This window comes from Brachyhypopomus gauderio, chromosome 3, assembly GCF_052324685.1.
Source record: "Brachyhypopomus gauderio isolate BG-103 chromosome 3, BGAUD_0.2, whole genome shotgun sequence".
NCBI classification, from domain to species: Eukaryota; Metazoa; Chordata; class Actinopteri; order Gymnotiformes; family Hypopomidae; genus Brachyhypopomus; species Brachyhypopomus gauderio.
In genome coordinates this window covers 30,406,673-30,431,363 of record NC_135213.1, presented here as the reverse complement: position 1 = coordinate 30,431,363, position 24,691 = coordinate 30,406,673, and the positions used below count along the sequence as shown (strand labels likewise).

General features: G+C 39.6%; 1 protein-coding gene across 6 annotated transcripts; it reads left to right on the top strand.

Annotated features, from left to right (window-relative positions):
• The first annotated feature begins 3,523 nt into the window (after positions 1 to 3,523).
• Positions 3,524 to 23,936, top strand: npr3 (natriuretic peptide receptor 3). Of its 6 annotated transcripts, none has more exons than XM_077001083.1 (8): positions 3,524 to 4,516; positions 10,717 to 10,839; positions 11,454 to 11,629; positions 18,166 to 18,301; positions 19,084 to 19,178; positions 19,703 to 19,781; positions 19,961 to 20,045; positions 22,179 to 23,936. In XM_077001083.1, exons 1-8 carry the CDS (start codon positions 3,856 to 3,858, stop codon positions 22,285 to 22,287), a joined length of 1,464 nt encoding a protein of 487 aa, XP_076857198.1. In that variant the 5' UTR covers positions 3,524 to 3,855; the 3' UTR covers positions 22,288 to 23,936. The 6 variants fall into 6 exon arrangements, with proteins under 6 accessions (XP_076857198.1, XP_076857197.1, XP_076857194.1 ...); XM_077001082.1 differs by having other exon boundaries at positions 19,958 to 20,045; XM_077001079.1 differs by having other exon boundaries at positions 19,703 to 19,835.
• Positions 23,937 to 24,691: the final 755 nt, after the last annotated feature.

Genomic DNA, 24,691 nt, shown 5'->3' with positions numbered 1-24,691 from the left:
GACAACATTAAAATATGACACAGTAAGGGCTTATTTATTTAGGCATTATGACAAACATGTTCACATACACGTGCACGCACTCACATGTGCACACACACACATGCACGCACACTCACACGCGCACACAAACACACAAGTTTGAACACCTTTTTGACAGTTATTTTAATAGTTATTTGCAAACACCTCTATGGTACATAAATATCACATGCAATTAAAGTGATTCAATTATGTTGATGTTCACAGAAATAATAATGTGGCTTCATCCCTTATTTTAGACCATTTCAACTTCTCTTAATTAAGTTGCCACAGCAATAGATTGATTCATCTTTATACTGGTTGTGATTAAATGTATTCTTTTTGATTATATGTGGACAAATGCAATTATACCATGTCCAAGCAGCAGCTGTGGAAAACACTCAATACACAAGATGTTGGAAAGGTTGTTAGAGTTTATACTTCTCTTCTGTACTTAGAACAGCCTGAAGTAACACATCTTCCAGAAAACATAAGTGATATGCTCCATGCTTTTAAAAGAGGATATGTTCACTCACAAGATGAACTACTCAGCCTAGGGAAGAGCAATTGATGGAGGGAAGAAAAAGGACAGCAGATGAAGAAATCAATATTGATCAGGGATATTGATCACTCAGTAGAAATGGAAACAGGTTTATCTAAGGACATTTGTCAAGTCACCTAATAGGAGACTAATCAAGCACCCGATGATAAATGAGACAACATATAACTTTGTATCCGATACATTTAGTGCAAGCTATTACTACAAAAAATTCCAGCATTAATATTTCTGTGTCACAGTAATAGAATATTTGGCACACAATATACATGTGCTGTTTTATAACATTTTTTTTGTAAGTAGAGGTAGTTAGTACCTGTATTGGCATCTAAAAATTTCTCCAATTTTAATTAAAACAATTAAGAAACATCAATTGATTATCACAACACCCCCCCCCCCCCCCCCGAAATCCCAGGAACGATATACATCATTGGCAAATTAACTATCCAGTGTAGCAAGAGTGTGAGGATATTCTTATTATGCAACCTGTTTAGATTGTGCCTTCAGTATCAATTTTAAGACAGTGTTATCAGCATTTAACAAAAGTACATTATATAGGCTACTGTAGCTGATGAAATTATAATTTAGACGTTTTAAAATTAGCACTGTACATTCTGATGTTTGTCATATTTCAAACTTTGTGAGGTTATTTATTGTTAAATATTATGAAATGTACAAATAAAATAATAGAAAAATTATGTTAAGGAGAATTTTGGTTTTGTTCTGTCACACTGACATACAAAAACTTTATTTCCTAACAACAGAGTGAAAACACAAAGGCAATTTTCTCTGACGATTTGTGTTTTATAGAAATGTCCAGCAGATGTCTCTTGTAACACATGGAATCTCCAGTTAAATTTTAATTGTATAGCATTTTCACAATATTTATAAGGTCAAAATGCCTTTAACAGACCCCAAAGTCACCCCCAAGTCAAAGTTCAAAGTGCAGTGTAAGGTCTCCAAGAAGACAAGATACAAGTTCTCTTGTATTTAGCTAGGCTCCATCAAAGACCTTAATGCAAAAGCCCACTGGGACACTGAAAAGGACACTGTCACCTGACATTTCATTTCCTGTGACATTATTTTATAGAATTAAATAGAATTCAATTTTACAGAATTACAATTTTCCAAATACTAAAATCACTGGATAATGAAATGAAAGCAACATGAATTGGGAGTATTCTTAAGAAAGAGAGGTGGATATATTATAGGTCTACATCTACTTGATATTCAAGGTTGCTTCTGAAATTACATCCCTTTCCCCTGCCATGACAGATGGTGACTGTGACAATAGCACTTTAATACATTTAAAAGAGCTTAAAAAATCTTCTGCTTAAATGAACACATCATGCAACAACTTGTATTTAACAAACAAAACCAGTTTTGGTAATAGGTGGTAAAATGTTCTGACTTAGTGAGTGAATGTGATATATTCAATTCTGATGCTCAAGTCAAATTTTGGATGAGTTTCTGAATCAGTGATTATTCTATTCCCAGTGGAGAACTACACCTAGTTTAATAGAGGAAACAGTCACTACTTACACGATCCTATGTACCAAGGTGCCCAAAATTCAAGTTTGTTCTACGTCCCAAAACATTTTAATTGGCCCATGGGAATAATTTAGTTTGAATTACAGGCTAAAGAAAACCCCCAGTAAAGGGCCTGTTGACTGAAACGTGTGTAGGTATTTGTTTCTGTAAACCCAGAATTAACTAATAACTCAGAGTGCAGCAAGTGTCATGTGTAGTCTCCACGCAGGACCAATTGCTACGAGGTCGTACACCATTTAGAAGCGTTATGAATGACACACTGTGCCTTTTCTGGAGAGTTTGGGTGAGTCATTCTCAGCGTGCCACCTTAATGAAGCACGCTAAATCGACCTCATCATGTTTCTTTTATTTATGAAAATTGAACACTGGTCAGTGATCTTGCATTAAGAAATTCCATAATGGAAATGGAACACATGTTGAAGTTTCGGAATGTCATAAAAAGTTGAAATAGGCTGTTTTCTATTAAATATAATTCATAGGACGTTTAACCTAGCTTCTTTTGAACTGAACTCGGATTCCAGAGCCTTAATCGTTCGTTTCTGTAGTGTAGTGTATTTTCCGCTAGATGTCGCTGTACACGAAATTTTTCATTTTACGATTTTGTTCCGATTAAAATGCGAGTATTTTGTCGGTGACACGAAACAGTGAAGGGTAAATATGCTTTACAAAATACATACAAGTTTATCAATAACAGGTCGCTGATAACGTTCCGTTTCCACATGTACTCCAGTTGATTTTTAGTTCTTAAGTTTTAAGTCATGCATTAGTTCTGCATTACATTTTGTGCATTTTATGATAAAGTATATGGTCTTAATGTGTCGTTTCATTTGTTTTTTTTCTTTTTTTTTCTTTTTCTTTTTTTTGCTAATCTTTTAAATTGGGAAGTGCACATAACTTCTTTTAAAATAAAATAGGTAACTCCTCACTGCCTTCGAAAACCCAGAGTGACTTGTATATCTATCTATCTATCTATCTATCTATCTATCTATCTATCTATCTATCTATCTATCTATCTATCTATCTATCTATCTATCTATCTATCTATCTATCTATTATATATACACAGTATATGTATGTATGTATATAGTTGTAGTGTGTGTGTGTGTGTGTGTGTGTGTGTGTGTGTGTGTGTGTGTGTGTGTGTGTGTGTGTGTGTGTGCGCGCGCGAGAGAGAGAGAGAGAGTGCGTGTGTGTGTATAAAGACAAACAGACAGATAAATCAAAAACTCACAGAAAACATACAGAATGTGAAGTGTTGGTTGTGTGCGTAAGCAGACAGCTCCATGTTTGTGGAGGTGAGGCTCAATGTAAAGCTTGTGAGAGGTGATCCTGTAACTTTAAGGGAGAGGTGGGCTGCACACAAATGACGCAGGAATAATAATGAAAAGGATGCTTCAAAATTCCTGACCAACTGCAGCGTGTGTGGTAACGACCAGCACAGTTATCATATTGAAACAAGAGGAATTACAAAGAAAAGCCGGAGAGTTAGATAGGGACACAGAAGACCTACCAAGAGAAGAAGGGTTCTGGAGATTCGGACTTGCCCACAGGACCCATGCGCCATTCATTCGAAATCCCGAAAAGAGTGGAATTTTAACATAAGTTTAATTGCGGAGATCTCCAATATTATAGTTTACTGGAGTAAGATTAATTAATCTGAAAAGAAAGTATTTAGAAAAAGTTACACAGTCTACTCCGTCAACTTCTTTAAGAACACTTAAAGATACTACAACATGTTATATTTCCCGTATCTCTGCATCTCTATTTGGGTACTTGGGTTTTCTGTCAAGACAAGTGCACTGAATGAGAACGTCGACGTACTAGTGTTTTTACCTCAAAACAGTTCCTACATTTTTTCAATTTCAAGAGTTTCTCCAGCAATAGAGTACGCAAGACAGCAGCTTGCCAAAGGGCACTTTGCTGGTTTAAGTTTTAATATTCAGTATGTGAGTTCAGAATGTGGGGTGGATGCTCTGTTCGCGCTTGTGGACCGGGCGAGAGATGCCCGACCCGACCTGATCTTGGGTCCGGTTTGCGAGTACGCCGCCGCTCCCGTGGTGAGGGTGGCGTCGCACTGGAACATCCCCGTGGTGTCCGCAGGTGCGTTAGCGTACGGCTTCATCAATAAAAACTCAGAGTTCTCGCTTCTGACACGAACTGCTCCGAGTTACATGAAAATGGCGGAGACGTTCGCGGCTATGTCCCAGCGCTTTGGCTGGAGGAGCGTACTCTTGATATATCAAGATGACAAGGAGGAGAGAAACTGCTACTTCACAGCGGAAGGTGTCCACGTCCTCTTGGAAGAGGATCACGACATGTCTGTGTATGTGATGGATACTGGTGCATCGCAGACACACCTGGACGAGTTCATCAAGCTCATGTACAAGCATGAAGGTAGTAACAGCATCCTAGAGAAATTAAGATGATTTCGTTTTAATGATTAACTTTCTATGATGCAGATTAGTTACACTGTTATCACTTATTGACCAAACATCACAAAGCAAACGTAAGGTGACTTACAAAGTGATGCTAAATACTGTTGATTTCTCTTCTAATGTTTATTACCCACTGATATGCAAACTGTAAGTAAGGGTATGATATTGTTGTGTAGCCTAATGTTCTCTTTATAGCAATTTAGGACGAAGTATTCCAGACACTGTGACTTGTCTTTCAAGATAGATAAGGGGTCAGCTGAGTTGCACAAGAGTGCATGTGGAAAATATGATAAGAATTTTGACAGGCGTGCAGTACTGGCAAACGTTGGGAATTTTAGGTACCAATTGCAGGCTTAGAGGCTTAAGCACTCCCGTACGCACCCACAGGATTAAAAAAGAAACCTATGCACCTCCAGAGAAGCAAAGCAAAGTTAGAGGTCTCCAGTGCTGATCATGCAATTGAGATAAAAAAAATCTGCCCGGCTCTCAAATGCATTTATACGGTACCTTATAAATCTAGGCATAGATGCAGGAATACTATGAACTGTTGTATAGATGACGGTTTTATTATCATTTATTTAAATTAGAAGTTATTTTTGTTTCAATCAGAAGACTAGAGCTTTCAGCTTTGGAAAAAGCTGTTCTTATTGTTGTATATCACTGGTCACCAGCATTTTGTTCTAGAAATTAGTTCAAATTTAACTAAAATAAACTAAACTAAAAATGGTTAATTAGTTTAAAGAATGCCATAGTTGATTAATCTCAAATGTGCACTAAAATCATTTTCTATAATATTTTATGATTGCAATACCATGATAAATAGGGATCATTAGTAATGCATCAATGTGCAATACAGTAACACTACTGTGTGTAGAGTGAATGGACACAAATACAATAAGTGTAAGCATAGTAGAGCCAAAAATCTAACGTATTCTATACCTAGATGCAACAGCCAGAAAATGCCTCCATTTATTAGAAGGATGTCTGTTTAGCTATACAAATTTATCCCAGAATATCCCTTCTGATCTAACTTTTGCTCAGTCTTGTGATTCATTGTGCTTTGCTAGCATATCCAATAGCATTAGTAGTAATGGGCTTGTGGATCTGGACGTTGCTGTACGTAAGGTATTTGCACATGCTTTAGAATCCAAGCATATTGGAAATACCAGCATATACGCATTCGTCTGCTAGAATTTCCTTTGCTTATTTTCTTTGACCATTTCTGGTCACCTGAGAAAATAGCATATAGGCATTATTGTATTCCTCATCTGAGTGTTTTCTTAGGACTTTATAACAGAGATTGGTTTACATTTTACACCTAAGGTGACAAATGTCAGTCATTAAATAATACCATGGCGTTTATAATTATCCTCCTACTGCTGTTTCATCATACACATCTCCATGATGCATTATGATATGTTCTGACTGTTTGGTATTTTGCTATTACAACGAAACTAAGGTCTGAAAGGAAAAGATATTAGAAAAATAAGTTAAGCCATATATATTAAGTCATTAATACAAAATACCTGAAAAACGTAGCATAGCTAGCCTTTGTATAGAATGCTTTTCAACAGTAACTTCAGGGTGCTGAATAATAACAGCTTTATCAAAACATTAATTACACGTATACTCACAATATTTAGTGCTGCTTAGGATGATGAATGGAAATCTATGAATACAGATGCTGTGACTTTTCTTAGGACGATGAATGGAATGGAAGCCTATGAAGATACTGTGACCTTTCTAAGAAGATGTGAAATAGGAAGCTAAGTGGTTTGCCTGGATTTGACAGAGTTTCTGATATGTGATTTGTGATGTATAAAACTATATACCACTGAGCTTGGTTTGGATCAAATACAAATCTATGCATCCTTTCCATTATACTTTTTTAGCCACGTATGAGGAAGAGAACATATCTATTTAACATGCTTTTCATGTAACAGCATCTAGACATTGCCACTAAGATCCATCTGCACAAGGAATTTCTCAGCAGAGTTTGAGCCCTATAACACTTTTCTCACACAATGGCTTCTTCTGCGTGTCAAATGTTTACTCTTACTTGCCTGGAAAACAGATTTCTGTTTCACTGGCTGCCAGTGGTATTCTGTGAATGTTTAACAGATTTTCCATTATCACCTTGAACCATCTAATGCTGTTAAAGTATATCAGTATTTTGCCACCTTTTTCAGTCGGGTGACCTCATTCACACTGATGGTCAATCAGTGGGAACCTCTGTAGTGTGTCCTTTGTACAGTACTTTAATACTAATTGTGCTATTTAAATAAAATTGACCTTACCTTATCTAAAGGTGGCTAGGTTAATCACTTCAGGTGGTATATGACAACACTGTGTGCCCTGAATATCTGGCATGTATGATATTACAAAGGCATGATAGTCTACTGATAAGTCTCGGTGCATTCAGGAAAGACTACAGCAAGGCACTGCAAGATGAGTACCTTGAGTTAATCGAGGCCTATAGTGGCATCTGAGTATTAGTGCCAGGTTATGGAATAAAGCTCTGCAGGGTGGTAGACCTCCAGGTCTACGTCTAACATTTGGCCTGCCTAGAATCAAATTTGGGAATGCTGATCTAATAATATTCTATATATCTTCCTGGTAGTGGTTCTTTTAGATATCTGCCAAGTACCAACAAAAGCCATGTGTTGGTACCAAGGTATAACATTTCCTGTTTTTTGCCCAAGAAAGTGGCCCATGTGAAGTTTGAACTACTCTTGTAGGGGTTCACTCTCTCTCTCTGGTATGTTTCTCATGCTAATACTTCTGCAGGTTTAACATGTAGGTGTTCTTTCGAACCTATTGTTGTCTCGTTGAGTCTTTGTCAGGGTCCCATGAACAAGTCAAAAACTGAGAAACCAGTGTAAGCATTCTGTCTGTAAACCAAGAAAACACAAGACACCTGTCAGTACTTTAATGTGTAATTAACAAATTGTCATAATGTTTTCTTAATAGAGTACCACTAAAATATTCCAACCATTTGCTGTAGCGTAAAACATTTGTTGTAGTGAAATTCATATATACTATATATATACACAATATCAAGATTTGTTTTCGAAATTACATTATGTAAATCAGTCAATATGTAAATCTGTTGACATATTCAAGCATTCATATTCAAGACATTTGTTGACATTTGCCCTACTGCATATCAAAATGTAACTAAAAGGAACTTCATCTATATAGATGTTGTTATTGCTAATGTTATGTAATCAATTTTGACTTAAAGTAATGAACACAGGTATTTAACAGACAAGACTACTACAACTCCCAGCAGGTGAGTGCAGTTTTACAAATTACCATGGCATCCTATAGGCAGTAGAATACACCCTTTATTGTCTATGCACACCTCCTAAAGATATACCCTTAGTCTCATTTCCACTCTTATCCTTTGTGTGTGACTGTTGTGCTCATTGTAGAAGCAAACCTCAGAATTTTATTCCTTCCTGAATCCTCAGACCTTTTGCTCACAGAGCCACAGAGTGTGGGATTCCTATTCATCACGATGTTCGGCTTATGCAACCCAGTGAACACAGTTTTGCATAGTTTTCCTTGGTGTTGTGGGCAGAGCAACTCGTGTTTTTTTTCTTTGGCAACTCATGTCTCAACCCGTGCTGATCAAATTCACACAAGTCTTCCTGCCCATTGCTTGGCATTGTGTTTTTAGGTTTGCTTAATCTGCTTATCGTGGTCTACAATGCTAGGTCAACCTATCCATATGGCCAAAGGCTGGATTTACAATCTTTAGTGATGCTGCAGATATCTCTGCATGAGCAGTGGCCACCACTTCAGCCAGCTCAGCTCCAGATGCAGTCTTTATCATCACCCCAGTCGGCCATGTGTCCTTCACCTCACCGTTACTTTGGAAGATGCTTCCAGTTCCATACATGGTTGAATGGTGACAGTGACTAAGGAGGAGCTACAAGGGAAACAAAAACACCAAAAATGTCTGTTTAATGTCCACAACAACTGGGTTTAGAAGGGCATAGACCAGTGGGCCAAAGACCCCACAAGAACCATTTCCTTATTTAATGCTTCGCCTTCCAAATTCAAATTACACAAACCAGAACAAATACAATAGTCAAAAAGTCATTAATGTGGTTTGAGCTTTTTTTTTATTAATTAATGAGGGACTTCTGGATTTAGTAACATGCAACACATGAGAGGTTTCAGAGGCATTTCTCATGTCCAAATTTAAGTGCTGTTTTTTTTAATCTACACCTTTAAGTGTTTTCTAGCTTGGACTTGTGGCAGGGCAGCACTGAATTGGGTTTGTGCCTTTTTCTTGATTTTTCGTATTTGTGAGAGAGTATGTGTTTATGTCTGTGAGTGTTTAATCAAACAACTTTGACAAAACAAATTGCTGTCACAATAAAAAAAAAACAAACAAATTCCACTGTGAATGGGGTCCTGTGTCACAAACACGTCATACTGGTAATGTAGCAACAAAGACATGAATGATGGATGATGAACCAGATCATCTGTCCATTTTACTGTCACTACACAAGAAGATTTTACATCCAGGACTAGTCATGTGCCATATGACATGTCATGTGCATGTCTTTTAGGAATACAAAACATATGAAAGACAATGTAATGTGTTGTGTAAATATTTACTGGGTTGAGTTTTACAAAAGTCGTTTTACGTTTCAGTTCAAGATGCTTTAAACTTGGATGCTTGGCCTTGAAATGTACAATACGTATGTCAGAGAGAGAATTATGCAAGAAAGTTACATTCAGATTCACCTACGCTTTGCAAACATGTGGTTACCTCTCAGCGTCTGATCTAAAGGTGTTGTGGAAGTTCTGGAATATAGCCATTTCTTTCTTTCTGTCTACCATTTCTTGTAGGACCTTAGTAATGAAACTTGACCAACAAGCCAGGTTGTATATTACTGTGATTTGTTTGTTACAGTCAATCAAGAATACTTTAATGAGGATGAAATACAATGTTTTGACACCAAATGACGTGAGCATTGAACCCAGCGATGGCCCAGTGCAGGCCTGCAGATGAGACCCTGGGTCACAAATGAGTCAATTTCCTGAGCAGATATGTCATTACACTCCTCTTACTCTGCATTCTGCACTGATGTGCAGAGGACCAGACCGTAGCCTCTTAATGTCACTAACAGCATACCACAAATTTGCACAGCAACATAATTTGCATGCATGGGTTCAGAGCTTTTAAAATGACCCCGGGCACATGAAATGTGCCACAGCCGACAGTGAGGACGCCATGTGTTCCCCCTTGCATTCCTCAGCTCATTTGAAACTAGCGTCAGTGGGAAAATCCAGATTTTTGAAATATTGCTGGCTGGGGCCGTACCCCACGGAATGGCCAGCGAGTGGACACAGGGCCCGTAGTGTGCTGCACACTCTGTAATTAAAAGGTGCCATAGAGCAGGAGTACTGAGGTGAAGTTTGTCCCACTCAGTTGAGGATATTTCAGGCAGCGCGCTACACTGACAGAGTTGTGGGGAATGTTCCAGAACTCTGAATCTTCCTATTTATGGGACACTTTGCAAACCTCTGTTTGCATGCTTGTTTGTTTGTTTATTTATTTTTGACCCTCTTGCTCCATGGGAAAATATTTTATCCACCCAACTCTCTTTTTTGTAGTATATTTCTAGGTCAAAATTAAGTTATACTGCAGTTACATGGCATAGCGGTTTTGTGCATTTTTTTTCAGTACATTGTACATGACATTCAAATTGACATATGTCTGTTATTATGAAATCATTGCTGATGTAACCTTTGAATGAGGGCCAGGTGATGGGTTTAACTCTCAGATACTTTTAAAATGTTTGGTACTTATGTGTGTTTGATTTATAGTCTATAAATCTTTTATGAGAAGGGAGCACTTTATTGTGCTCCATTTATCTCATAAACATAATCAGAAAAGGACATTTAAGCAATTTATCCTCATAAGTATAGCTATAAAAATAAGGAAATGCATATTCCAAGTGTTGCCAAAGAATGGGTAAATACAGTGACATCATCATCATTATCACAACTACATTTGACTGCTTGAGCAAACAGTAAAAAAGCTAAACAAAAACAACAACAACAAACCCAAAAATGCTGCACCAGTTCAATTAAAAATCGTTTCTGCTCTTGTTTTTTTTACCCTTGATATCTTTGCAGTGGTGATCATGTGCACCCATGCAGACGCAGTGCGAGAGATCATGTTGAGCGCCCATAGACGGAGATTAACCACCGGCAACAGGGTCTTCTTCAACATCGAGCTCTTCAACTCCTCCTCCTACGGTACGCTTCTCCAAACTCTGTATCTGCTGGTGCTGTTCAGCACAGATTACGCAGCTTATCTTCACAGGCAAGATGCTCCGCTGCTCTGTGTCATTTTCCCAGTCAGACCCTTGCCAGACTGAGGCTGTCCAAGTGAAAGCAAAGCTAGGGCTTCCAGCTCCTCTGTTTGACACAGATTACATTCAGGAGCCTCAGAAGCATTTGGTTCAGGAAAGCAGTTTCTGCATTTTGTTTGGACATCAAGATGTTCCTTTGGAGTCCAGGATAAACTATGCCTAAAAAGAATCTACGATTGTTCCAAGAGTAATCTGTCACTTTCAAAGTATGATGTAATTATTTCTTAAATACAAAGGATCATTCAAATGAAATGTTTAGATCAAAACATATTAGGGCTGTTTACTGTAATTCTAGCAATTTCTACACTTTGTTATTGTTATCATTAACATTTCTTCAATCTCACTAAAGATGTTATCAAATTATAACAGGAATGTAAGGCTGTCTACATATTAAGTACATATTAAACATTTTTGCCACATTCAGCCAAAAGAAACCCATCTAACATGCGATCTATATATTGTGATATGTTCATGTATAAACAAAACAACTTTTCACAGGAGATGGATCATGGAGGAGAGGAGACCGATTCGACAATGAAGCGAAGGCCGCCTTTGCTTCCCTGTACACGGTGACACTGCTGAGCTCCACCAAGCCTGAGTTTGAGAATTTCTCTATGGAGATGAGAAAATCCCACCAGAAAATAGGACTCGATGTATGTGAAGGCTGCAGTAATGTACGTAAGTCTTTGATAGTGGTGCAATAATGCTGTGTACTGGTAGGTCTGGTTACTGGTTACTATTTACATGTAACATTACATGTAAATGTTCACTTGCAAATATTTACGTGTAATCACAGTAAAAGATATAATTTATTATTTATATTAATTGCATCATATATTACTTACATCATTGCATTAAAATATTATGTTTGGCATATTTTGCTAATGAAGCTTGGGCTACAATAGTGGAGTGTCAAGGTGCCAGGGGGCCGAGCTGAGAGAGCAGGGAAAACAACGAACATTCAAGGACAATTCAAAGACAACAGAGGGCAACATATTACAGTTTAAATACACACAATAATGAGAGGAAAACAAGAGACAGGTGAAACAGCTAGCAAAGGCTTTGCTAACAAGAGGGAGTAGCAACGCTAACAATGGTAACAACAAACAAGCATCAACAAACATGCACACAGTGGACCGTACAAGTCAGCCGATACCATCGAGCCAGTTTTTTTATTAATAATTATTATTATAATATAGCCATATTTATCTGACATCTGTGTACATGCTCTCTGTTGGCTCTGTTGTGCATGATGTGACATCAAATGAATTACCACTGGAGCCACCAGTTTTTCTTACTTGTGCACAGGAGGGGTGTAGAGGAGGGGTGTACAGGAGAGGCATCACAGTGGTGGTGGCCAACTTTCCTGATTGATTCCTCTCTACAGTGCCATAGTTTGTCATGTTTCTAGTGTACTTGTGATGACTGGTAGCATGAGGCGGTACCTGCAGACCAATTCAGACTGCACGAGTCCACCTCCTATGGGATGGCACATGCATGCATGTCGCTGCAAGGAGGTTTGCATCTAAAGAGCAAGGAGGAGATACCAGCACATAACCCATTACACAAGAAGAGCTGGACAGGCCCTTAAAGGAGCATCAACCCAGCATGTATGGTATGGTCTAGGAAAACATTGGAGGGTCACACAAACATCTACATAGTCAACAGTACCTGCCGGTTGTCTTAGCACTGTGAAACTTTGAAACAACATTTCTGTTTCTATTGACAGTGTATTGTCCACTTGTATTTATGAAGTACAGCATGTCCTAGTCCTGACTGCCTCATTGTACAGTTTTAAGAATTTGTTCTGATTCTTATGGCTCCCACAGTATGTGTTTAGTTGATGAGATTGAGAAAGGTATTCCAGATTTGCCACCATTGTTCAATATGATTTACATACCATATGATTCATCCTCTTACATGGTAGAAATACTATAAATGCAAAGGCATTGCAGAAAAAAAACTTGTTAACATGTAACTTCAAATGCAATTGCTGTTCTTGTTTTTGTCTTAGTTCACAATTCACTGTCAATTATTACTGAAACATAATTTAATCTACAGAAATACTCAAGCTTGCTGACATGTTTACTTAGTTATCAAACGGCATATCACACACCAGGGCCGGAGTGGGACACTTTTTCAGCCCGGGAGTTTCATGCCCAAATCCGGCCCAAAATTATTTTTCGGCCCAAACTAGTGACTGACATGAGCCAGCCCATCAGGAATCCTGCCGAATTTCCCGATTAGCCACTCCGGCCCTGTCACACACTGACAGCTGACCAAATGACCAGTTTAAGCACTATCCATATCACCTGTTCTTATTCCTAACTCCATTTGAACTTTGGTTTATTTAGATCTGTCTTTGTGACCTGTGTTTGATATGGTGGGAGAAAGCAGCAGACTTTCAGGCTGCCCAAAGCTCTAAAGACAAAGCCCACTACATTTACTCTGTGCTGATGAAAGCCTGAATGGGGTGACCCGTGGTTCCATAAAGCTCATACGAGTCCTAGGAGTGACATGGCTGTTCCGCCTGGCTCTTTGTCAGTGGCGTGTCAGATCCCTTGAAAAACCTTCAGCCATTTGTCAGAGGAGGCAGCGGGAGCCGTCATGCCGAAACAAATAGTTGCTGATGAATCGGCGCGCTGAGGTTAATAAGCTCAGTGGGGTCCCTGCCTATTTCCAGCAGCTCAGCTGCCAGATTAGCAGGAGAGACAGAAGTGAGAAGTTCTTCTGCTCTCTGGTTAGGGACCATAGACTGGGGCAGGCTCATCAAAATCCACAGTCACCAACCTACTGTATGAGAACAAAGACCATTCAGAGTGCCAGGCACAATTACTTTATTGTGCGAGCTCTTCAAGTTACACGTCCCCTATGCAAGTATGGTCTTAGTGGCCAGAAATCTACGCTTGATTTGCAAGATCAGTAATATGTCAGGAGCTGGATTTCCTGCAGAAGGGGCTTGTACCATCTGTTCATTTTGCTGAGTCCAGTGATGTGTTGATGCATACTAAATTACTGACTGGGCTGAAGAATGCACGCTTTATTCATTAAGGAAGGTGATACATTTTTTTGGATTGGCTTACAGTGGGTCGTGGTCTTATGAGCACCCAAAACTGTTTCCAGCAATTCATGCCTGTAGCCAGGGAAAAGGCCTGCCCATTTGCTCAGTACTTATCACATATGTAGAGCTGCAGGCGACATATTCTCATGAAGCCAAATGTTTTGATTATCTACAATATAAACACAGTTATTAGCATGTTATCCATCTTATATTCGACAGCAATGCTTCTGTATACTGAACAATTATTAACTGAACATTTGACTGAATAACTATAATTTTTTTTCATTATTAGATTTTCTAATACATATAGACCAGTCCTCACAATTGAAGCCCATTATAAGACTGATGAGTAATAAAATAACATTTTCTCTGCGTTGCTACATACACACTATGGAAGACTAAAGCCTAGAAGGACCAGATCAGCAAAGGTTATGAATTCTTCCTCTTGGGCAAAGTGGACAGACTCCTAACTGTGTCTCTGTCTCGGTTAGCCCTCCATGAGCAGAACTGAGTAAGGAAGATAAGGGACAAACACATTCAGCTTCTAACTTCCACAAAGCTCCTTGCCCATGGATCGTTATTCAGAGGGCCTTCACACAAAAAGCCACTCATTTGAGCACTCTGTTTAGAGTAAATTCCCACGAGATCCTACATCATAAACGAATAATTCAAGTCACTCAAAAGCAAAAGCAGTCAAGATATTTTTAAACAAGCAATTAGTTACACATCACTGAAAATGTACAGATTAGCATGTACCAATGTTATCTTTTCTTCTAGATTGTTGGTTTGTCCTGGCGTTATCTCAGCTCTTACAAGGATAGCACTAGCGATATATGAAGTTCAAGCTTGACAACAAAATTTATCTCAATTAGTTGGACTTTTTATCACAGTTGTTGGTATTTCTGACAGGCTGTCTGCTTAGACTCTAACAATAATGGCAGACTGTTTAGAGACTGTTACAAAACCCTTCACGGTTGTTAGTGAAGGTTTGTCTTTAAGCAGTTTATATCTTATGCCAAGACCTAATGCACATCACTCAAAAGTCAAACAACTTGCAAAAATATTCCAATTTAAAAGGCAGCTATACCTGAAAACAGTTGATTGAGCCTTTCTTTTACATCAGTGGAGTGAATAAGGGAATTCACTGTTGAATTCCAATTCACTGGACCAGTCTGCAGATCGGTGTAATTGCCTTTTTCCTCAGAAGACTAATCTTTTATCTGGGGCAAAATGGACAGACAATTTTTTTCTGGACCATTAAGGAGACATGAACTGACTATGAAAAATTTGCAAGAAATAGGGACAAAGGGAAAAGAGACAACGGGAACAATGGACATATCAGAGGCCGTACGCTGGCGACAGAGCACTCTGTACAATTGCTGGCAGATGCTGACTGGACCTTTTTCTGTCTCGTATGAACTTGAGTTGTTTTCTTTATAGTCATCCATTTCAAATGGACATGCATATGTGATTTCCGAGTCACATATAAAATTAGATGCTCTGACCTCAGTTTAAGCATACATAAATATTTGTGTAGAGCAAACAAAACCTTTTTCATGTTGCTAAGAGTGCCAGAGTGATTTGAGCTGTCTTTTTCAGTTTTTCAGTGTGAGCATTATTTAAAGGCACTCTGAAAGCATGCGAACACTTCACATCTATTCATTCCATCTAATTCCCACTGAGCCAATCGTGAGATCTGCAGGTCCATAATGCAAGGGTGTCGGGCGCAGCATGATTGATGGGTTTTGTTCTGACATGTACATCAGAGCTGCATTGCAGGATAGTGACAGGAAGACAGTGCTGGGTAATTTTGCACCAGAGCGGAGAAATCGGCATGTGGTTGCTCATTTTGGTGCTGGTCACTAAGGTTAATCCATCTTATGGAAAGGCTACAGGCAAAAGCCTTATATCGAATGAGATTTAAGCATAATTTAATTTCGGCTGGTCATGCATATAGCAATGACTAACAATTTGCTGAAGTCCTTCTAAGTTCCTGGATCTTGATCATAAATGTGCACAGGTACTGGTTCCCCTCAAAGACATTTCAACTGTGTTTCTCCAACTGCTACAGTTTTCTTTTTCTTATTCTCTGACAGTGAATCTGGTGTTTACAAGAACTGTGGTCAACTGCACACACACACACACACACACACACACACACACACACACACACACACACACACACACACACACACACACACACACACAACATCACCACAAGCAATGTAAAGTGTTTTCCCTCATTACAAAATAGTAACCCAGGGTGATTGCTCCATTTAAAAAGGCTGCAAACTGTGAGGTAGCAGAGCATAAATCCAAAAGCCCATGACAGTGGCCTCGTTCCAGGGAAGACGTAACCCCCTGCTTCAACATCTCTTTCTTATGACACATAAGGCCAAAGCCCTGTGTGGTCTTCATGGCTGACTTCTCCCCAGCAACCTGGCTCCCACCGTCAAGCCGCCTGCACATGACGTACAGCCCAGTGATGTGTTTCCTCTTTTCAGCGAGGATTCACTGGCTCTTGCTCGAGGAATTGTTCGCCCCTAAAAGCTGGTGTCTGGTTCAAATACAGCAGGGATGCGACCTGCCACTGTTTTTTCTTTATTATTATATCTTCTGTCACAAGTACAGCTTTAAAGAATGGACAAAGATTTTTTTCACTGCATATCTAGAGGTCCTTTATAAATTAGGCTAGAAAGCTGATGACTGAGCACAGGCAGTTCACGTATAGGCTCTTGCAAAAACTGTTACCAACAGCGCCTGATCTCCAGTGTCAGTGGGGTTTATGTTTCGCAACGAAAAAGAACGACATACTTCAAATGTGGAATGTCCATTCAAATACATTGTGTTGCTGAATTTCACTTCCTGTGAAAACACTGCAGGCTTTGTTATCATCAGAAGACGCTGAGATTCCTCTGCAGATTGCACTTGCAAGAAAGGAATATGCATATAAACAGTTGTATAACTGAATCAGCTTTTCCTGCTGCTCCACTCCTATTAGGCAGAGAAAGGTGAATGTAAATATACAGCGATCCCAGCCGCCAGTTATCGAATCTCCCCCAAGCAGCGGCCCCACTAAGTCTTGGGTTTTACTATTGTTTGCTTTGGGAAGCACTCACGCAACATGCCGTAACACAGGAATGAACCATTAGTCCCTGTGATAACATAAGTAACTATTATTAGTGTTTTCAACGTTTTAATCTAATGCACTTCTTATTGACAGATGCTTTGACAGGGGAGGCATTTATTAGCAAACAGCTCAATTTTATTAGCTAGCTGCGGTTCTAGATTGACTCCACCTCATGATTACATCTTATACTACATTTATGATCAAAATACTGTAGGTTGTGTGTGATTTTGGTGACAGAAGCTAGGTTGTTTGCATACCCATGCTCCCGCTTGGGATTAAGTGTTGTTTGCATACCCATGCTCCCGCTTGGGATTAAGTGTTGTTTGCATACCCATGCTCCTGCTTGGGATTAAGTGTTGTTTGTATACCCATGCTCCCGCTTGGGGTTAAGTGTTGTTTGCATACCCATGCTCCCGCTTGGGATTAAGTGTTGTTTGCATACCCATGCTCCCGCTTGGGATTAAGTATTGTGTGCATACCCATGCTCCCGCTTGGGATTAAGTGTTGTTTGCATACCCATGCTCCCACTTGGGATTAAGTGTTGTTTGCATACCCATGCTCCCGTTTGGGATTAAGTTTTGTTTGCATAATCATGTCCTGCTTGGGATTAAGTGATGTTTGCATACCCATGCTCCCACTTGGGATTAAATGTTGTTTGCACACCCATCCCACTGCTTGGGATTAAAGCACATTTTTCTTGGTATATTCCTGACATTTACAGTTTTCAGTTCACTGTGAAAAAATGCTATTAAAGGCCACCAAGACCTATAGTATTAGGGACTTAGAAAACCTCAAAGACAAAATCAGTCCACTTATAAGCTTTTAAACATCACATAACCTGTACAGTAGCGACTGTCAGTGAGTCCATGAGTGGAAGGCTAATCTTCATTTGAATTTTGGGTGTTTGTCATTACTTTATTAATCCTGGTCCACATGACAATGTAATTTAATACTATTGCATTTGCTTTTTTGAATTAAATCTTGTTTCTCTCTTTGTGTCTTTGTTTGATATGTTGCAGATCAACATGTTTATGGAAGGGTTCCATGATGCTTTGCTGCTGTATGCGCTTGCCTTAGATGAGGCCATGAAAAGTGGTTACACTAAGAAGAACGGAAAGGAGATCACACAAAGAATGTGGAACCGAACGTTTGAAGGTACATGGTGACATCAGTGTCTCTTATTAAAATAAAACATTTTGTTTTATGGGTCTAAGAGAATGACAAAGCTGTGGATGATCCAGCTATGACGTACTGCCTTGGACTGCCTCGTGACCTTTCTTGATGTAAACTGACCAGCCGTTATTTATATGCATGTGTTTCTGGAGAAATGTGGCTTGACCAGTTTGATTTAGTGGGAAACAAATCTGTGATGGAACCAGATGGAGGAAAAGTAAACAGCTGCAAAAAAAGCACATTTTTAGGGTTAATGTTCAAGTTTACTTTTACATCTTAATATTTACTTTAATATTAATGCTAATGCTTTTAATGAGAATTATGTACATATAAGGTTGTAGAATTCACATTGGAACATTTAATTCAGTTTAGTAGTTTCCAGTATTCTTTCCACTTTCATTCATAAGCTTCACTTACAAAGTAGGTGCTCAGCCATGTCTGCTGCTCAAGCCCCTTTTATTGACCGCAATGCCAGAACCAAACGTGAAATAACAATGTTATGTTCTTTGGGAATCATCAGGAACAGGGTCATGTTTTCTTGTTAAATGAAATAATATTTTAAAAATGTCAAGAATTTGGGAACACAGGCGCAGGGATGAAATTACCATTTCTGCAGACCATGCCAACACAAACGGCGGGAGGCAGATGAGGTTTCCCGTTGTATCGGCCGCCTGGAATTTTGTCGACTCTTGCTGATGTTTTCCTTGGAATGTCTGACTCTTCCAGCTAATTAATTTTCACATTCCTTGCATTCTGTCGCACAGGCATTGCTGGCCAGGTGTCTATGGACGCCAATGGTGATAGAAACGGAGATTTCTCTGTGATCAGCATGACAAACCATGAAACCGGAACCCATGAGGTAGGAGTGATAATACATGAAGAAAAACGCCCTGTACATAACACTGTGAATACTGACGTTATACTCTTTTATTAACATTACAAGTTAATACACAGTTTATTACACTAGTGAGGATATACGGGATGCAAATTATACATAATTGTATAATAGAGCTTTAGTTGTTATGTAAAGGTTAAATATATCATAGTGCCTTAAATTATTCACCAGAACTGAATAATAATCAGGCACTTAATACATTTTCTGACAAATTCAGTCAGTAAAAGTAAACTGTATGCTTAATGAGATGGAAATTAGAGCACTACACTGCCACAAACAAACCCTGTAGCTTTCTAGAAAAAAGCATTTGTGTTCTACCCCACCCACCTACCAAATGATGGGCTTGCGAAGTTAAACACAACAGCCTCTATGTTTGTCTGCACTATTCTGTATGGCCTGTTATGTATTGTGTGACTTGTAAAAGTTTGAAGAGGACTGGAAAACAATACTTGCTTTGACATGGTTCTTTGTGTCTTTGTTTTTGTTAGACTGTTATGAACTATTTTGGCACCAATGGAAGTTTGCAGATAAATCCTGACTTCGACCAGAAACTCTTCACTGTCCGGGGTACACCTGAACCTCCAGCCACAAAACCTACAGACCAATCATGTAAATTGGATGGTAAATTGGAGGATGCTTAAACTGTAATATTTATCGAGTTTATATATACAGTTTATATATAAACAGTATATATAAACTTAATTGCAATATTCCTTACTAATGACATCATTTTGTCTCCTAAGCAGGTGGACTAGGCTTATCAGCAGTGACAGGGATTATAGTTGGAGGTCTTCTTGGAACAGCACTACTTATGGCCTTCTACTTTTTTAGGTAAAGGATAAAAAAGGAAATGTTGTTGACTCATTAGTGTCTTCAAAATCTACAGAATATAAGTCACTGTTAGGAGAGTACACACCTTTAGTATTGAAGTACAGTAAACGTGTCCCTAATTTGATGATTTTTTAATTACATCATTTAATTACAATCTCTTATAGTATTCTCTATACTGTGATAGGCAGGGAGTGCGAAATAAATTGGAAGTGATCACGCCAAGTCTTAGGGAAAAGGGAGGGTTTAATGAAGAACGTGTGCAAACCAAAAACCCCTGACTCTATCCAAATTAAGGATATAATAACCAGCAGTCAACTGGTACAAAGACAAGACATATATAAACAGACAAATGACCATCAGGTGAGACGGATCATAGACCCCGGCAGGGGGCCCTCCGTACCCCCCACCAAAGCCGCACTCCCTTCCGGCTGTGCGGCACACAGCGACAGCACACAAAACAGAGCAAAGGGACGGAGGGCAGGGACAAGACAGGGACCCGTTCCCTGCTGTCTTGGGGCTACGACACAAACATACACCAGCTCCCCGTCACTGGGCGGAGACAAGTCAGGGACCCGCTCCCTGCAGTCCTGGAGCTGGAACATAAAGACAAACAGGTTAGCTCAACTCCCTGGGCGGGACCCTGGACCGACTGGGCCGTCAACAAGATAAAACGATGCCCCGGGCGGTCACAGGGCCCTCACGCCCTAACCGGCATTCGGCCGCTGAGCCCCACAAAAGTGTGGGGACTGGGAGCACCAAGCTACCACACGTCACAGGTGTGGATGTGTGCAGGCTGCCACCCTGGGGTGCGGCTACACCACCCACTAGCCACCTCCCAAACCTACCTCTCCTCTCGGAGCTGACCCCTGCCTTCTGCTAGGGGTCACCCCAGCCTCCCGGGGCCTATCAACCCAGGAGTGCTGGAGACCGAGGCTCTGGGCATTCCCATCAACGCTGGGAGAACCGCCCCAGAGCCCTCCTGGTCACCCGAGAAGGAGGGGGGGGGTCTCCCTCCGGTAGACCCCACAAGGTCCAGGAGTGCCGCAGTCCACTGCCAGGAGCAACCTGCAACACGTCACACACACACACACACACACACACACACACACACACACACACACACACACATACACGCACACATACATACACACAACACAAAAGCACACTTAACCTGACCATTAAAACCCCTGAACACAGGGGGGAGGAGACCCCTTCTACAGGGACGCCCTTACCCGTCAACACGGGATATCGGAAGAGCGAGGCAAAAAAGCCGAGAAGCTCTCGCGTCTCTCACTCACACTCCTGTGCGTGCAGCACGCACTAGTCACCTGTCCACACACAAACACAAAAAAACCAATGAAACATTCACACATCAACAAACTCTCTTATCGGCTCAAGTCCATGTCATTACATTAACAATACACAGTACTCACACACATAGACATACTAACGAATGCTGGATGAACAAAACAAGAGGCACTTTAGTTTCACTGGGAGAGCGGTGTTCTGTGGTCACAGGCTCAAGTCACTGCCATGTTACTTAGGGTTCTCAAGACGAACAGACACTTAAACATGAAGGGAGACCGACCAGGCACACTCTCACACAAAAGACACGACAAACATACACCACGTAGACAATCACTCACCACGAGACATGACCATGAACAAAGGAGAAAGAAAAGGAGACTGGCGGCTTCCAAAAGGTGGCTGGTTATTCTGTGATGGGCAGGGAGTGCGAAATAAAATGGAAGCAATCACGCCAAGTCTCAGGGGAAAATGAACACGTTTAATGAAGAACGTGTGCAAACCAAAAACCCGTGACTCGATCCAAATTAAGGATATAATAACTAGCAGTCAACTGGTACAAAAACAAGACATATATAGATAGACAAACGACCATCAGGTGAGGCGGATCATAGACCCCGCCCACCTGAGGGACGAACACAACACAACAACTGCCGCTGTGGATAGGGTCGACCGGCATGGGGCCCTCCGTACTGTGAAATATACACTAAATCAACATCAAATAATTATGTTAATGACCTTAAGTAATAAATAAAGACATGAAGAATGAAGCATGACGATAAAGAATTTTCTGCTCTTTACAAAGACAAATTGTGCTTGGTCCCTCAGGAAGAATTATAGAATAACCATAGAGCGGAGGACACGGCGGGAGCAGTGTGATGGCAAACATCGTCAGCTACGAGAGGACTCCATCAGATCCAACTTCTCAGCAGCGTAGACGTAGGCCAGACCAGCAAACATGCGAGTGCCAGTCCAGTTCTGGCCAAGGTGTGTGTCAGGGCTGTCTGAAGACTCAATAAACACCATTCTAGGAGTCCTGAAATATTTAAACACATACTGTAGTTTTTTTTTCTTGTAAATGTCTCTTGTTCTTTACTTTCATAAACTCAGGAAAGTTTCATTAATTAAAGAGAGCTGCTCGTATAGCTTCTTGAATGAAAATGGATGGGTCTATTTTGGTTCAACTATAGACCTTGTGCTTTCTGAACAAGTTAGCCTTGAAGAGGAATTTGTAAAGGCCCCTATTTGTACAGACTATAGTTAACTGAAAACTGTTCAGTTCTTGGATTGGTGGAGACTGGCATTGATGAATTAAGAGGAATATTAGCAAATCAAAGGTAAGGAGAGGCAAGGTTTATTGAGGAACGAATGCTTTTCAACTCACTCCTCATTAAAATACACGTGAGGAGTAAGTATTCACTCCCATTGGAGGTTTGGTGGAGTCTTTGAGAGGAGGCACTGAACTGTAAAACAAAATCATATGTAAGATTATAATCTGTAAAACCAATGCTTTCACAGGAAAAGTTAATGTTAAGGAATGTTATTAAAGAACGAGTCATTAATTATACATTTATGACGGACAGGCTGCACATATTAGTTTGTTCCAAATTTAAACGATAGAGGCCAGTGTCATTTGACTAGGAAAGAGGAGGCTCTTAAAGGAAATGCAGATATGAATAATAATGTTTTTGGAAAAAAAAGCTATGTTTATAAGTAGAATTTATATTGCACATGTACATTTTTTGGAAAATCCATATATGTATCTAAATGTACTATGTCAGGAAATGCTCATTAATACACCATATTAATTCTATATGAAATATATCTATATTTTTCATGTGTCAATTTTAGGTGTTAAAATGTGAGATTTCACATAAAGCTGTGTTTAAGATTTGTGCAAACACATATTTTAGGGGTTTATTCAAGACTAGTTGCGATCGCAAATGTGTACTGATGTAAGTAAGTGTATCTTCATAATGTGATGTTATTTATTGATCTTTATTTGGTAGAAGTTTCAGTTCCTTAGTGTTGATTTATTAATGTTTTTTCTTGTGTGAACATAAAGAACCCTTTTGTAATAAAACAGTTTATCTGCCATTTTGGAGCATATTTTGGTTGATCATTTGTGTACATGGCTGTGTAAACAAACTAGGCAGAACTGTCACTTATTTATATTACCAGTACATATTGACAAATAAACAAAAAACTATTTTACCCGCTTGTATGTAGAATGTAATTATTTCTCCAGTCTTGAACTTTGGGAGGAAAACATTTATATTGCACAATTTGATAATATTTTGATCTTGAAAAAATAGTTTGTTGTGTCACGGTCACAGCTCCGGACCCTTCCCTGTGGGCGTGCCACTATGTCGTCTGCGTGTCGTTATGCCCATGTATGTACTTCCGTGGGTGTGGGTTGTTCGTGAGCGTGTTCGTAGTCGCACCTGTGCCTTGTCTCGAGATCACGAGGGTTTGTGTTATTCACCTATTTAATGTGCGTTCGCGCAGTGTCTTGTGCTCGTCTTTGTCTAAAGTTTCGTGCCTGTGTGAGAGGTGTGTTGTCTGTTTGCACTCCGCACGGAGCTTCACGTGTTTGTTTGTTTTCATTAAACGTTCAGTGTTGCACAGTTGACGTTCGTCGTGCTTCATATCTCGAGTGTCACATGTTGGTGTTTATAGAATCCCCTAAAAACACTTAACTGCAAATAACTAAGTCTCCTGTGGCTTATTTTCTTTTAGAAAATGGCAACAAAATCCATTAATATCAAATACACTGATGTTCAATATGTTATTACATATTATTAATAATAATCACAATATATTCTTCCAACATGCAATGACGTTTGTTCATAGCAGGCTATGGTTGCCAAGCAACATAATGATTTGAACTATTGATGTATCAATACAAAACTAATATATGTAATCATCTTGTATGTGTGTAGAGTATTTTACATCGGCTTCAATCTTGCCTCAAACAGTCCAGTTATAGAACCATGATTAACCATATGTTTTATAAATAACTAAACCTTCATTTTAATTTCTATTTCCTAGGGCCAAAGTAGAGCACAGACACCATGGCATAAAACAAAGGTTAGAAATTCCTCATGGACCTGAGGCATGGTTGGGGCAAATGATTCCAGAGTATTGAGATGATCCCAGAATGCTCTGGTGTGGCCTGCTTTCTTGACACAGCTCTGAACCACATTACACAAAGTCTTTTAGTTCAGAAAATCTGTCCCTGTGAAACTGATCTTACATGAACACAAGCAGAAATATTGTTAACTTTTAAAGCTCTATTCAACTTTTGACTGGCCAGGTTGAGCACAAAACCACTAAACTGA